General features: G+C 47.8%; 1 protein-coding gene across 8 annotated transcripts in view; it reads right to left on the bottom strand.

Moving 5' to 3' along the window:
* USP9X (ubiquitin specific peptidase 9 X-linked) overlaps positions 1 to 15,066 on the bottom strand; it is a 212,878-nt gene that overhangs the window by 66,410 nt on the left and 131,402 nt on the right. For all 8 annotated transcript variants that reach the window (XM_077294797.1, XM_077294799.1, XM_077294792.1 and 5 more), the window contains exons 17-18: positions 6,110 to 6,205; positions 5,667 to 5,878 (exon numbers count right to left, since the gene is read on the bottom strand). In XM_077294797.1, coding sequence (XP_077150912.1) covers positions 5,667 to 5,878; positions 6,110 to 6,205 — 308 coding nt within the window. The remainder of the gene's footprint in view (positions 1 to 5,666; positions 5,879 to 6,109; positions 6,206 to 15,066) is intronic.

Here is a 15,066-nt window from a genome sequence, read left to right as displayed (position 1 = left end):
CCTTGGTTCCTCCCTGGTGGTTTATATATGCTACTGTCACCTTGTTGTCCGAAAAAATTCGGACATGATGGCCTCGAATATAGGTTAGAAAAAATAGAAGAGCTCGATACACCGCCCAAAGTTCTTTTTGGTTCAAGGATGCTGATTGGACAGTTCAGGAACTGTCTCCCTGAGCCACCCTGTTTTCCATGTGAGCCCCCCACCTCCTGGGACTCGTATCGTATTGTAATTACCCGTGATATTTTTGGTACCCAAGGGATTCCCTTTGAAAGGTTTCGGCTCTTCCCCCACCAGAGAAGGGAATAACTGAGGAATTTAGAATGATGCGACCTTCTAAATTGTCTTTTAGTATTGACTGCCATTCCAGTATAAGCCATTGAAGCTCTCGTGTGGAATTGTGCGAAAGGTACTGCTGGCAGACATGAAGAGAGAGCCCAGTAGCGACATCCCCTTCCTTAGAGTCATGGAGGGGTTGTGTAGAGTTCGTGCTATCATAGTCATTATATTGTCTTTTTTGGACACTGGGAGTCGGCATTCTTGGACCTGGGAGTCTAATGTTAGTCCCAGAAACTCCTGAATTTGACAGGGTTCCAACTTTGATTTTTTTATATTTATGAGCCAACCCAAGTCCATCAGAATATTTATCACTCGGTCCCGCTGTTCCCTGCAACTTTGAGCCGAGTCGCTTGCAATAAGAAAATCGTCCAAGTAAGGGACTATTAATATATTTTGTTCCCTTATGTGGGCCATCATTTCCGCTACTATTTTTGTAAACACTCGCGGAGCAATTGAGATCCCGAAAGGGAGGGCTCTGTATTGGAAATTTCTTACTTGACTCTCTATGGGTACAGACATCCTGAGAAATTTCTGAGATTGTTTGTGGATGGGTACATGATAATATTATTATTATTATTATTGTTATAGTGCCATTTATTCCATGGCGCTTTACATGTGAGGAGGGGTATACATAATAAAAACAAGTACAACAATCTTAAACAATACAAGTCATAACTGGTAAAGGAGGAGTGAGGACCCTGCCCGTGAAGGCTCACAATCTATAATAGTACCTTCCCTCGTTCAGGATCTGCTGCGGTTCCTTACCATTTTGCAAATTAGCGGACACAAATTTACTTTTTTTTTTTTTTTTTTTACGTGTGGATTTTCCCTCATTAACGCAAGTCTATGGGGAAATCTGCATGCATACCTGCAAGAGAAATTGACATGCTGCGGTCTTGAAAGACGCGCTGCATGCCAGTGTCCGCAGATGATCCGCAGGCGCACAGAGTCGCATAGCAGACATGAGATTTCCAGGAATCACAACCACTGTGCTGGAACATCCGGCCTCTGCGGGTTTAACACTGCAAGTACGAAGCGTGAAACCCACAGCAAATCCTGAACATGGGAACCAGGGCTGTGGAGTCAGTGTTCATGCTGGTGGACGCTGGAAGATTGGAGTGCACTCTGTCAACTGTCGAGGTGCAGGTGGCATGGGGTCTGTGGCCCCACAACCAAGGCTAAAGACATTCACCAACCTCTGTTTTTGGTAATGGAAGGATCTTTATTTCGTGGCGACAATATGCGTCGGTTAGGTCTATCACGACCATGAAGCAGTTCGGAAAGAGGATTTTTATGGTAGACTTTATTGTTTCCATTTTGAATTTTTGATTTTTTACATATTTGTTCAGGTTTTTTAGATTTATTAACGTTCGAAAAGAGCCGTCAGGTTTTGGCACTAGAAATAGCGGGGAGGAAAATCCCTTCCCTATTTCTTGAGGGGAGATCTCTTGAATTACAGATTTTTGTAATAGGGAAATAATTTCCTTTTCTAGTGCGGCTTGCTCTGCTGCTGAAGACCTTGTCTTTGTTACTACATAATTTTGAGGGGGGGTAAAGAGAGAAAATCTATTTTTAGACCGTGGTGAATTAGATTTAGGATCCAGGTATTGTTGGATATTTTCTTCCAGGCGGGAAGGAATGTAGTGAGTCTTCCTCCCACCATAGGGAAAATGTCATTTGGAGGGTTTTTTGTTATGGGAGGTGTTGCCAAAAAGGTAACCCCTATCTTTTCTCTTTCCTTCTTCCCATTTACTCTACTCTCTGAGGGGTCTTCGGTGAAAAAATCTCCGGCTCCGAAAGGACTGTCTGAATGGAGCTGGTCCCAGGTTTGGAAAACCTTTCTTTTTGTCCCCAGCTTTCTGAAGAATGTCATCCAAGGTCTCCCCAAACAAGAAATTTCCCTCACATGGAATGGAACATAATTTTAATTTCGTCTGGAGATCCCCCGGCCAACTTTTAGGGTATGTGCACACGTCAGGGTTTCTTGCAGAAATTTCCTGAAGAAAACCGGAATTTTTCTGCAAGAAATCCGCTTTTTTTTTTGCGGTTTTTTTCCCGTTTTTTTCGCGGTTTTTTTTTAGCATTTTGCAAGCGAAATTAGCTTGCAGAATGCTAAAGTTTTCCAAGCGATCTGTAGCATCGCTTGGAAAACTGACAGGTTGGTCACACTTGTCAAACACAGTTTGACAAGTGTGACCAACTTTTTACTATAGATGCTGCCTATGCAGCATCTATAGTAAAAGATAGAATGTTTAAAAATAAAAAAAAATAAAAATGCTTATACTCACCTGCAGACAGCGGATCTCCTCAGCGGCATCCGTTCCTATAGATGCTGTGTGTGTGCAGGACCTTCCATGACGTCGCGGTCACGTGAGCGGTCACATGACCGGTCTTGCGACCAATCACAAGACCGCGACGTCATCGCAGGTCCTTCAACGCACACCAGCTATAGGAACCGAAGCGGCAGCATGCACCGGAGAGGCGGGAAGACTCCGGAGGCCATCGAAGGTGAGTATATCATTATTTTTTATTTTAATTCTTTTTTTTTGACCAATTATATGGTGCCCAGTCCGTGGAGGAGAGTCTCCTCTCCTCCACCCTGGGTACCAACCGCACATAATCTGCTTACTTCCCGCATGGTGTGCACAGCCCCGTGCGGGACGTAAGCAGATCAATGCACTCCTAGGTGTGCGGAATCCCCGCAATTCCGCATTTTTAATGAACATGTTGCTTTTTTTCCGCGATGTGATTTTTTTCGCGGAAAAAAATGCAACATTTGCACAAAAAATGCGGAATGCACTGTAAATAATAGGAGGCATATGTTAGCGTTTTTTTCGCGTTTTTATAGCGAAAAAAATGCGAAAAATACTGAACGTGTGCACATGGCCTTAAGCCATAAAGTTCTTCTGGATGCGTTAGAAAGGGCAGCGGCTTTGGATGTTAAGCGCACAGAGTCCGCTGAAGAATCCGCTAGGAACGCTGCTGCCGCTCTAATTACAGGGATTGAATCCAGTAACTTATTCCTGGGTGACCCATCTTTAATCTGTTTTTCTAATTGGTCAATCCACACCATTAAAGATCTGGAGGTGCATGTCGCAGCAACCGCAGGTCTCAAGCTACCTCCAGCCGAATCCCACGCCCCTTTGAGAAAAGTATCCGCTTTTTTATCTAAAGGGTCCCTAAGGGTACCCATAGCCTCAAAAGGGAGCGCAAATTTTTTCGAAGCCTTGGCTACCGCGACATCCAATTTAGGCGCCTTTTCCCAGGAAGTAGATGCCTAGTCTTCGAAAGGATACTTCCTTTTAAGCGAGGGTACTGAGGAGTTTCTCCTATCAGGTTTCTCCCACTCTTTTTTAATCAGCGTTTGGACGTTGGAATTTAGGGGAAAATGTTCTCCACTTTTTCTGCCTTAGACCACGAACATTATGTCTTGAGCCGTTCTATCAGGACGGGGATCCTCTACCCCCATAGTAGCTCTAACTGCTTTTACTAGAGTATCTACCTCCTCTAGTGGGAAACAGTGATGGCCCGAATCTTCGTCGGAGGAAGATAATGAGGAATCAGATTTGTTAGAATCTGTGTCCTCGGATGAAGACTGGTCAGAGTGGGAATATACTGTCTCTTTTTTCTTATCTTTCCCTTTTTTGAAAGATATAAGCGCATTCTGAACCTCAGATCTGATTATCGTTTTTAGGTCAGATGCGAAATCGGGGGTCTCTCGTTGAATACACGATTTACAAAGCTTTTTGTTCCAGGCTACCGGCAAAGCTTTGTCACAGGTGGGGAAGGATTTATTTTTCTTTTTCTCCAACCTCTTCTTTCCTGGTTGTGGAAGAGGGCCCGGGTCTGGTAGAGGAAACTCTTGAGGAGGAGAGTTGATCACTGCAGCAGATCTGCTGCGTTGCATGGAATGGCTGCTAGACCCACTTCTCCTGGCCTTAGGGTCCGCCTGCTTCCTATGGTGCTGCTGCTCCGGTTCCTGCTGCAAGTCGCTGTCCTCCATGTTTCCAGGGAGTTAGTGCACTATCTCCCTATTTGAATCTGGCGCCACCTCCCAGCGTCCGGCGTTCTTCCGGTCCTACGTCACGTCCCCCGGGGAGAAAAAAAGCTATCGCGCATGTGCGCGGCGATGACCCGGAAGTCCTGCCGCATCACCGGAGCGGCGACCATCTTTCTACACCCGGAGCGTGCGCTTGTCGGCACAGGAGCTCCGGGTGTCTCAGCGCCCCTTCCTCATCCAGAGTGGCGGCGATTCTCCCCCCGCACACCCTGAAGAACCCCTCGGTTCCAGCGATGGCGGATTCGGGCACCGGACGAGCCGCGGCAGGAGCCTCCTCGCTGCCGGAACCCGGCTGTCAAGTCCCAATCCATTGGATACAGCGTCTTCTTACAGGTACCACCGAAAAGAGGTTCTGCGCCGGAGCGTGAAGACCAGAAGAGGACGTCATGGAATGAAGATGGGAGGCGCTGTACCGGACCTGAGACACCCATCGGAGCGGGACCGCCCCTGGGTGAGTATAATCTAATGTCTTTTTCTCCTCTTTCAGGTAACATCGGCGGCTTATCTACAGCATTACAGAATGCTGTAGCTAAGCCCCTGATGACGGTGATCTTGCCTCACCATCGATTTTGGGGGTGACAGGTTCCCTTTAAGAGGCGCATGGTACTTTAATGAGGTATACCTGAGCCTCCGCCAGAAATGTTACTTTAGTCAAGAACTGGAGTACATTTCTAGCAAAAAGTATGCCACTAAAGGGATTCTGCCCAGTTTGGCTAAGCTAGCCGGGATGACAGTGAAAATACCAAGTCACTAAAATTTTGCAGAACTACAAGAGCAAAAAAATTTGTAACACATAAAAAGGTATTTTAGAGTAGAAATCTATGAAAACAAATCCATGAATCCATGCCAATACACCCAAATGAGTTGAGTAGACAATACAGTAGAGCAGCACAAAGCAGTATGAAGTGTAACCAAAAGGCTCAAACAAGTCTACTTAAATAAAAACAAGAGCATAAAAAAAATCCCTTAAAAAAATGAATAAAATTGTGCGACATAAAAAAAGTAAGAAAATAGCATGTACTTTCCCAATTAGAAATAGCCATAATCTAAGGAAAGACTTGCTATGAGGGGATGGGGTTACAGTGATGGCCCAACTTGTATCCCTGCAATCACATTGTACCCTAGGAGATATAAAATATACAATGGCTTTGGATTAAAGTTTACAACCAAGCACTTTGAACCTAATCTCATAACAATCAAGCATTGTAAACTTAGTAAGAAAACTAACATGCTGGTGAAAACACGACCATTCAATACAATGTTACAGTACCTGGACATTGGAAGAATTGTTCTCTCTTCATGGTAGTCACTGTCACATTCATTTATATATTCTTTAAGGACAGTTAAAACCCTGACCATTCGTATGGCTTCTTGTCTTGCACAATTAATACTGTCTTTGTCACCATCTAGCACACATAATGTGTCATATGAGGCCTTCAGGCGATCAAAGCAAGACTGAATAAAGTCCTCATGTATCTCCACCTAAAGTTAAGTGAAAACACGATCAGCAAACCATATTAGCATGCTTGTGCAGCAATAGTAACATACCAGCATACTATATCAGTGAAAAACAAGCAACTGCTGAAGAACAGACCTCTCTAATAGGACTCATTTCCAGCTATTGCTAGACCGTCATTTTGCCAGGGAACGCATGCAATCCTACAATCTTAAAGGCAATACAGTCAGAGGCAGTGTTAACCAGGACAATCTTACCTGATTTACTTGTAACCTCGGACCAAGGTTAGTATAAATTTCCTTGAGAAGATCTATTGCTCGGCTTGCAATGTCATCACTGCCCTGAATTACAACCTACAAAAGCACAAGACAATTTAGTAAGCATATATTCTGGGTAATATAATAGCAAGTTATCTTCCCGTTGTAGGCAAGAAATGCCAAAATACACTTTTCCTTTTTTTCAAAGCTGATGCTTGATTTCAGGAGGAGGAGTGTTGAGGAGAGCCATAAGATCAAATACTTAATTAACCTCAACACATAAGGTAATTGAGGGAAGCAACCTATAACATGTATTGTTTAACCTTACATAAGTTTTCCTCAGACAAAGTGAGACACTTAAGATGGCTGCCATCTCCTCTACCAGAGCCGTGTGCTCTGGTATCCAAGATGAACAATGAAGACACTGAAGATGGCCGCCATCTCCTGCATCAGCATGCCATGTGCTCTGGTATCCAAGATGACGCCCACCCTGATGACCTCATGGATCCACCCACAGCGACGCCCACCCTGATGACCTCACGGACCAACCCACCCTGATGACCTCATGGATCCACCCATGGACTTGCTCATGCCCAACCCACTAACCAATGGAATACATCCGATCACTCCCATTTTAGAGCTAACCGAGCCCCCTTACAGGAGATATATAACATTGTGTTTGACTAATAAACTTCCCTTCTTGGAGCTGAGCCACACATTGATCAAGGAGAGTTACAGCTGACTGTGTCTGGTGTATTTCTTTAGTGCACATGATCAATATCCATTAGGCCAGGAGTAGGCAACTAGAGAATTGAACATTATATTAATTGTTCAACCCTAATATTTGGCGCCCAACGTGGGGCCAGCAGAGGAGAGCCCTGAACCCTGAAAACCGGCGAGTGGAACGGCTGGATGCACTGAGTACCCCGAATCTGGAGACTGATCACCTCCTTAACAGAACACGGTAAGTCTGCTTATTTTTATAATCTGTAGTCTTTACCTGTGTCCTTCGGGGTATCCTGTGCAGATTGCCTGACCGTGTCCGGTTTTCAGGGTTCAGGGCTCTCCTCTGCTGGCCCCACGTTGGGCGCCAAATATTAGGGTTGAACAATTAATATAATGTTCAATTCTCTAGTTGCCTACTCCTGGCCTAATGGATATTGATCATGTGCACTAAAGAAATACACCAGACACAGTCAGCTGTAACTCTCCTTGATCAATGTGTGGCTCAGCTCCAAGAAGGAAAGTTTATTAGTCAAACACAATGTTATATATCTCCTGTAAGGGGGCTCGGTTAGCTCTAAAATGGGAGTGATCGGATGTATTCCATTGGTTAGCATTAACCCCTTCACCCCCGGAGCTTTTTCCGTTTTTCCGTTTTCGTTTTTCGCTCCCCTCCTTCCCAGAGCCATAACTTTTTTATTTTTCCGTCAATTTGGCCATGTGAGGGCTTATTTTTTGCGGGACGAGTTGTACTTTTGAACGACATCATTGGTTTTAGCATGTCGTGTACTAGAAAACGGGAAAAAAATTCCAAGTGCAGTGAAATTGCAAAAAAAGTGCAATCCCACACTTGTTTTTTGCTTGCCTATTTTGCTAGGTTCACTAAATGCTAAAACTGACCTGCCATTATGATTCTCCAGGTCACTACGAGTTCATAGACACCTAACATGACTAGGTTATTTTTCACCTAAGTGGTGAAAAAAAATTCCAAACTTTGCAAAAAACAAACCAAAACAAAATTGTGCCATTTTCCGATACTCGTAGCGTCTCCATTTTTCGTGATCTGGGGTCAGGTGAGGGCTTATTTTTTGCGTGCTGAGCTGGCGTTTTTAATGATAGCATTTTGGTGCAGATACGTTCTTTTGATCGCCCGTTATTGCATTTTAATGCAATGTCGTGGCGACCAAAAAAACGTAAATCTGGCGTTTCGAATTTTTTTCTCATTACGCCATTTAGCGATCAGGTTAATGCTTTTTATCGGTCGTCCATGACAGCACTACGGAGAGAGGGGATCCGCCCTTCAGGAACAGGAAACCTACAGATACATAAGGGCGGCACCTCTCCCACGCATCAGTTGGTTTCCTGTTCCTGGAGGACAGGATTCCCTGCAGATACGACTTCGTTTCTCCTATCAATACCCAGGCCGGCTGTCCGACCCAGGTAGCGAGGGGGTCTCCTACCTCGGGCAGTGCGGGTCCCTGGAAGCGCCACGGTGGGTCCGGGTAGGGCTCCACGACAGTGAGCGGTGCAGTGTGGAGCGACGTCCGGAGGAGGTCCATCCCCAGTGGTCAGCAGGTGAGTATGTCCCCCCGGGGTCCGCTCTCCCCCCTGGGCCTCGGTCTTCCCCACTCTCCCCGTCGGTGCGGTGCAGCGCGGCGTCCTGTGTGCTCCTTTCGATTCGGGACCGGAGCTGGGGGTCGGACGCCGGCCTCTGCCGCGGTCACCGCTGGGCTGCGGCCGTGGAAGCGGCGGTGGCGTAGCGGGGGGGCGGCTGGGGGGTCCGGCGGCGCCGTTCCCAGGCTTCCGGGCACGTTTCTGAGCGTTCTGCCCGAAACCGGAAGTGACGCGCAGGGGGCGGGGCCAAAACCGGAAGTCAAACGCCGGACGGTTTTTTTCTAAAAACGCCGCTGTCCTGCATGCGGCGGGGGGGGGGGGGGGGGGGGGGGGGGGCGTTTGGGTGCAGGGGGGGTGGAGCAGTCACCTGCAAGTCGGGGGGGTGGATTTGGCCACACACCTGCACTGATTCCGGATCCGGGGGAGGGCTATTTATAGCCAAACAAAATGCTGCAGCACTGCTTGTGAGCCCATCTGCAGCTATGGATGAGCCGGAAGCTGCCGTCGGTCTGCTGGAGCAGGAGCAGGATGGATCCTCGGAGAAGTCCCATGCGAACCCCCAGCTGAAGACCCGCGGACGCAGTAACCAGACCAGTCGCAGATCTAAGCAGAAGGATCTGGACCGACCCCCCAGTAATCCGGTACCTACCGCTACTGCCTGGGTAAGAGATCTTCGTGAATGTACCCTGATGCAGTCTTTTCCTATGTTTATTTCCGTAGGGGAAAAAAAGCGCTGGTAAATCAAAAAACAAGGAGTGCGCGCTATGCGCTTGCCCTTTGCCAGACGCCTACCCTAAGAGACTTTGTCAGTCGTGTGTACGGCAGACGGTAGGAAATAAATTGATGGGAACACTGATAGCGGTAGCGCCAGATAAATTACATAGCCTTTTTCTCCGCTCCCATAGGTGGCGGAAGAGTCTCCTGATTTCACATCAAGCCTTAGGGAGATTATCAGGAAGGAGGTGAAAGATTCCCTGAAATCCCTGTCCCGGGGGGAGTCTTCCAAAAGAAGAAGGGAGCCTAGCGCCTCAGAGTCGGATTTGTCCGCTGGCCCTAGTAGGGAGAATGAGTCAGACGCCTCTGTCTCCTCAGCGTCCTCTTCGGAAGAGGAGTCTAACCGGTTCTGTTTCCCATTGGACCAAATGGACAAACTTATTAAGTCAGTTAGATCCACCATGGGGGTGGCTGATGAAAGGCCAGAACTCTCTACACAGGACCTAATGTTTGGCGGTCTAGACCCTAAAAAACGTAGGTCTTTTCCGCTCAATGACAAGGTCCAGAACCTCATCAAAAGGGAATGGAAAAAACCGGAGAAGAAAGGCTCTTTTCCACCTGCCTTTAAACGCAGATATCCCTTTGAGGACCCCATGGTGAATACATGGGATAAGGCGCCGAAATTGGACGCAGCGGTGTCTAAGGCGTCTAAAAAATCATCTATCCCCTTCGACGACATGGCTTCCCTAAAGGACCCTCTCGATAAGAAGGCTGACTCATTCCTTAAAGGGACATGGGAGATGTCGGCGGGTGCCCTGAGACCTGCTGTAGCTGCGACATGTGCAGCCAGATCGATGATGGTCTGGCTGGATCAGCTAGGGTCTAAGTTGGAAGGCGGTGTTTCCAGAGACTCTATGTTGAAATTCCTGCCAACAATTCAGAATGCCGCTGCCTTTCTCGCGGACGCATCTGCGGATTCGGCAAGAATGGCGGCTAGGGCGGCCGGACTATCAAACGCAGCACGCAGGGCCCTGTGGCTGAAATGTTGGCCAGGTGACCTTCAATCCAGATCCCGTCTGTGCTCTATCCCATGCGAAGGGGAATACCTGTTTGGTCCAGTCCTAGACGAACTGCTGGAGAAAGCTGGAGACGAGAAGAAAAAGTTTCCCAATCTACCAGCTACCTCTTACAGGCGTCCCTTCACAGGGAAAAGATTCTTTCGGAGGAGACCAGCCAGAGACCAGAGCAGATGGGATGAGAAAAAGAAGAAAGGTACTGGATTTATGTTTGGAGGTGGAGGACGTCAGGAGCCATCCCGTGAGGTCAAAAAACCACCCCAATGACTAGTCGCCCCGGTGGGAGGTAGACTATCTGCCTTCTACCCGGCCTGGTCCAAAATCTCCAGTAGTGATTGGATTTTGGGGTTAATAGCTACGGGTCTGCGGCTAGAGTTCTCCTCCATCCCTCAGAACTTCTTCAGAGTTACCCCACTCAGGTCCTCTCCAGCAGAACAGGCGGCCCTGGAAGCAGAAGTTCACGACCTGCTCAGTAAGAATGTCCTGTCAGAGGTTCCGGAAGGAGAACAGGGTAGAGGATTCTACTCTCCTCTATTTCTAATAAGTAAACCTGATGGCTCCTTCAGAACAATTATTAACCTTAGGGCTCTTAATAATTTCCTGACCGTCCAATCATTTAAGATGGAAACTATTAACACCGCAATAAAGCTGCTGTTTAAAAACTGCTTTATGGTAGTATTGGATTTGAAGGACGCCTATTACCATATCCCCATTTATGCAGGTCACCAACGATACCTGAGGGTGGCGGTAAGGTTGGATGGGGTAATCAGACACTTCCAGTATAGGGCCCTCCCCTTTGGTATATCGGTCGCCCCTCGAGTGTTTACCAAAGTTATGGCGGAGGTTATGGCTCACTTGCATGAGTCCAACATTCTAATAATCCCCTACCTGGACGATCTCCTTATCGTAGGTAAAACGGCGGATCACTGTCTGGAACAGTTACATAAAGTGATGTCTGCTCTGGAGCGTCTGGGGTGGATGCTAAATGTCAAAAAATCACGCTTACAGCCCATGACGGTGCAGCGATTTTTAGGCCTGACCCTGGATTCCCAGGTTCAGGAATGCCGTTTGCCTCAAGAGAAAATTGATCGCTTGCACCTTCAGGTGCTGAATGCCTCTAAAAACCCCACCATGTCCCTTAGAAGAGCCATGTCTCTGTTGGGCTCTCTCTCGTCCTGTATTCCAGCGGTCCGATGGGCCCAGTATCATACGAGGATACTTCAGGGCGAGGTGCTGTTACAACAAAAAAGGTTGGGGGGATGTCTGGAGAGCCTGATGACCCTATCCCAAGACGCTATTATATCCCTCGGATGGTGGCTAGTCCAAGAGAACCTGTCCACAGGGGTCCCCTGGGAATATAATGTAACTCGTATAGTCACCTCGGACGCTAGCCCTTCTGGATGGGGGGCTCACATGGGGGATACATTGATCCAGGGGCTTTGGGATCGGGATCAGATAGAAATGTCTTCCAACCTAAAGGAGTTAACGGCTGTGGAACAGGCAGTTAAATCACTCCTTGTCTATCTACAGGGCCACCACGTGCGGGTATTCTCGGACAATCGGGTCGCCGTGGCATACATAAATCACCAAGGCGGGACTCGTTCCAAATCCCTAATGTGCGTAGCAGATCGTCTATTCCATCTAGCAGAGCAACATCTTCTCTCATTGACGGCTCTTCACATAAGAGGGGCAGAAAACACTACAGCGGATTTCTTAAGCCGCAACACATTGAGGCAGGGGGAGTGGTCCCTGAACGACTCCATCTTCAACCTCATCGTGGAAAGATGGGGTCAACCAGAAATAGACCTGTTTGCCACAAAAGAAAACAGGAAAGTGGCACAATTCTGCTCTCTCAACCCCAGAGAAAATCCTCTGTCAGTAGACGCCCTCCTCATAGACTGGAACTTCAGGCTAGCCTACGCCTTTCCTCCCCTGTCTCTACTTCCTCTGGTGGTGAGGAAAATCAGGAAGGACAAAGCCACAGTGATAATAATTGCCCCCTTCTGGCCCAGAAGGACGTGGTTTCCATGCCTGAGGGCTATGTCAATATCCGACCCATGGGTCTTGCCAGACATCCCGGATCTCCTGTCCCAGGGCCCAGTCTACCATCCTCGGGCGGTTGGCCTTCATCTGACGGCGTGGATTTTGAGCGGGCGCTGTTAAAGGATAGGGGGTTCTCTCCGGGCCTCATTAACACTCTGCTGAAGAGCAGAAAAATAATCACCACAAAGATTTATGTTAGGATCTGGAAGAGGTTCCTTCAAAACTCGGGGGTAATAGCTGGTCAGTCAATACCAATAGACCAGATTTTAGAATTCTTACAGAAAGGATTAGATATGGGGTTATCCCCAAATACACTTAAAGTGCAGGTATCAGCCTTAGGGGCCCTCTTTGGCTGCAACATTGCTGAGAATCACTGGGTCAGCAGATTCATCAGAGCGACAAAACGGTCCAGGCCAATGGTGAAGAATAGGGTCATGCCATGGGACCTGAACCTAGTCCTCTCAGCCATGACAGAGGCCCCATTTGAGCCAATTGCATCAGCCTCTATTAAAAATGTATCCCTTAAAGTAGCCTTCCTGGTGGCCCTAACATCGGCGCGTAGGATAGGCGACATCCAAGCATTATCCAGGGTTCCCCCTTACATGCAGCTTAGGGATGATAGAGTGATACTATCCCCTGATCCAGCATATCTTCCTAAAGTAGTGTCCAGGTTCCACAGAACACAGGAAATAGTTCTTCCATCCTTCCTCCCCAATCCTACTAACGATAAGGAAAGGAAGCTACACACTTTAGATGTAAAAAGATGTATCCTGGAATATCTGGCAGTAACTGATCCCTGGAAGATAGATAACGCCCTATTCGTGTCCTATCAGGGTAGTAGGAAGGGTCACAGGGCATCAAAATCTACTTTAGCTAGATGGATCAGGGAGGCTATCTCGCTGGCATACATCTCAAAGGGCAAGCCGGCGCCTGAAGGTCTAAAAGCGCATTCCACTAGAGCTATGGCGGCTTCGTGGGCAGAAAGATTGGAGGTGTCGATCGACCAAATTTGTAAGGCTGCTACTTGGTCTTCTCCACACACATTCTATAACCATTATAGATTGAACTTGGGTGCCTCTTCTGACCTTTCGTTTGGTGTAAGGGTGCTGCAAGCTGTAGTCCCTCCCTAGTTAGTTACTCTCTGTAATTCTCTCCGTAGTGCTGTCATGGACGACCGATAAAGTCTTAGTTACTCACCGGTTAACGGTGTTTTTCGGAGTCCATGACAGCACCTGTACATACCCTCCCGTCTTCTTAAGTTCTGGGTGTACACCTCTTCCTTTATTTATATAATTCACGGGTAGTGAATAGTTAGTTATTTGTATCATTGTTTATTATGTATGCTATTAACCTTGGTGGTCCTCTTGTGCTCTGTAAACCAACTGATGCGTGGGAGAGGTGCCGCCCTTATGTATCTGTAGGTTTCCTGTTCCTGAAGGGCGGATCCCCTCTCTCCGTAGTGCTGTCATGGACTCCGAAAAACACCGTTAACCGGTGAGTAACTAAGACTTTTTTTATTGATAGATCGGGCGATTCTGAACGCGGCGATACCAAATGTGTAGGTTGGGGGTTTTTTTAATTGATTTATTTTGATTGGGGCGAAAGGGGGGTGATTTAAACTTTTATATTTTTTTTATTTTTTTCACATTTTTAAAAACTTTTTTTTTTTACTTTTGCCATGCTTCTATAGCCTCCATGGGAGGCTAGAAGCAGGCACAGCACGATCGGCTCTGCTATGCAGCAGTGATCATAAGATCGCTGCTACACAGCAGATTTGCAGGTGTGCTGTGAGCGCCGACCACAGGGGGGCGCTCACAGCCACCGGCAATCAGTAACCATAGAGGTCTCAAGGACCTCTATGGTTACAATGGAGGAGCATCGCCGACCCCCGATCATGTGACGGGGGTCGGCGATGCGCTCATATCCGGCCGCACGGCCGGATGCGGTAGTTAAATGCCGCTGTCTGCGTTTGACAGCGGCATTTAACTAGTTAATAGGCGCGCGCAGATCGCGATTCTGCTCGCGCCTATTGCGGGCACATGTCAGCTGTTCAAAACAGCTGACATGTCCCGGCTTTGATGTGCGCTCACCGCCGGAGCGCACATCAAAGCGGGGGTCCCGACATGTGACGTACTATACCGTCAGATGTCGGAAGGGGTTAAAGGGAACCTGTCACCCCCAAAATCGAAGATGAGCTAAGCCCACCAGCATCAGCGGTTTATCTATAGCATTCTGGAATGCTGTAGATAAGCCCCCGATGTATCCTGAAAGATGAGAAAAAGAGGTTAGATTATACTCACCCAGGGGCGGTCCCGGTCTGGTCCAATGGGCGTCACGGTCCGGCGCCTCACATCTTCTTACTGCAAAGTACTGCAGTGCGCAGGTGCTGGGCCTCTCTGACCTTTCCCAGCGCCTGCGCACAGCCGTTCTTTGCTCTGCCCTCCACAGGGCAGACAAAGTACGCCTGCGCCGGAGCCGCAGCGTGAAGACAAGAAGAGGACGTCATCCTATGAAGATAGGAGGCGCCGGACGGGGACGCCCATCGGATCGGACCGCCCACCCAGGTGAGTATAATCTAACCTCTTTTTCCCCATCTTTCAGGATACATCGGGGGCTTATCTACAGCATTACAGAATGTGGGCTTAGCTCATATTCTATTTTGGTGGGTGAACACACATCGTTCAAGTAGGGTTAGCTCATTAAACAGAGCAATGAGTGCTGTTACCATTAATAATTGGGTGTTCTACATAAAGTAGAGCAAAACAAGGCATCCATATTTAACAACAG

This window comes from Ranitomeya variabilis, chromosome 3 (genome assembly GCF_051348905.1).
Source record: "Ranitomeya variabilis isolate aRanVar5 chromosome 3, aRanVar5.hap1, whole genome shotgun sequence".
Lineage (NCBI taxonomy): Eukaryota > Metazoa > Chordata > Amphibia > Anura > Dendrobatidae > Ranitomeya > Ranitomeya variabilis.
The sequence above is the reverse complement of the archived record's forward strand: the minus strand, read 5'-3'. Positions and strand labels throughout refer to the sequence as shown.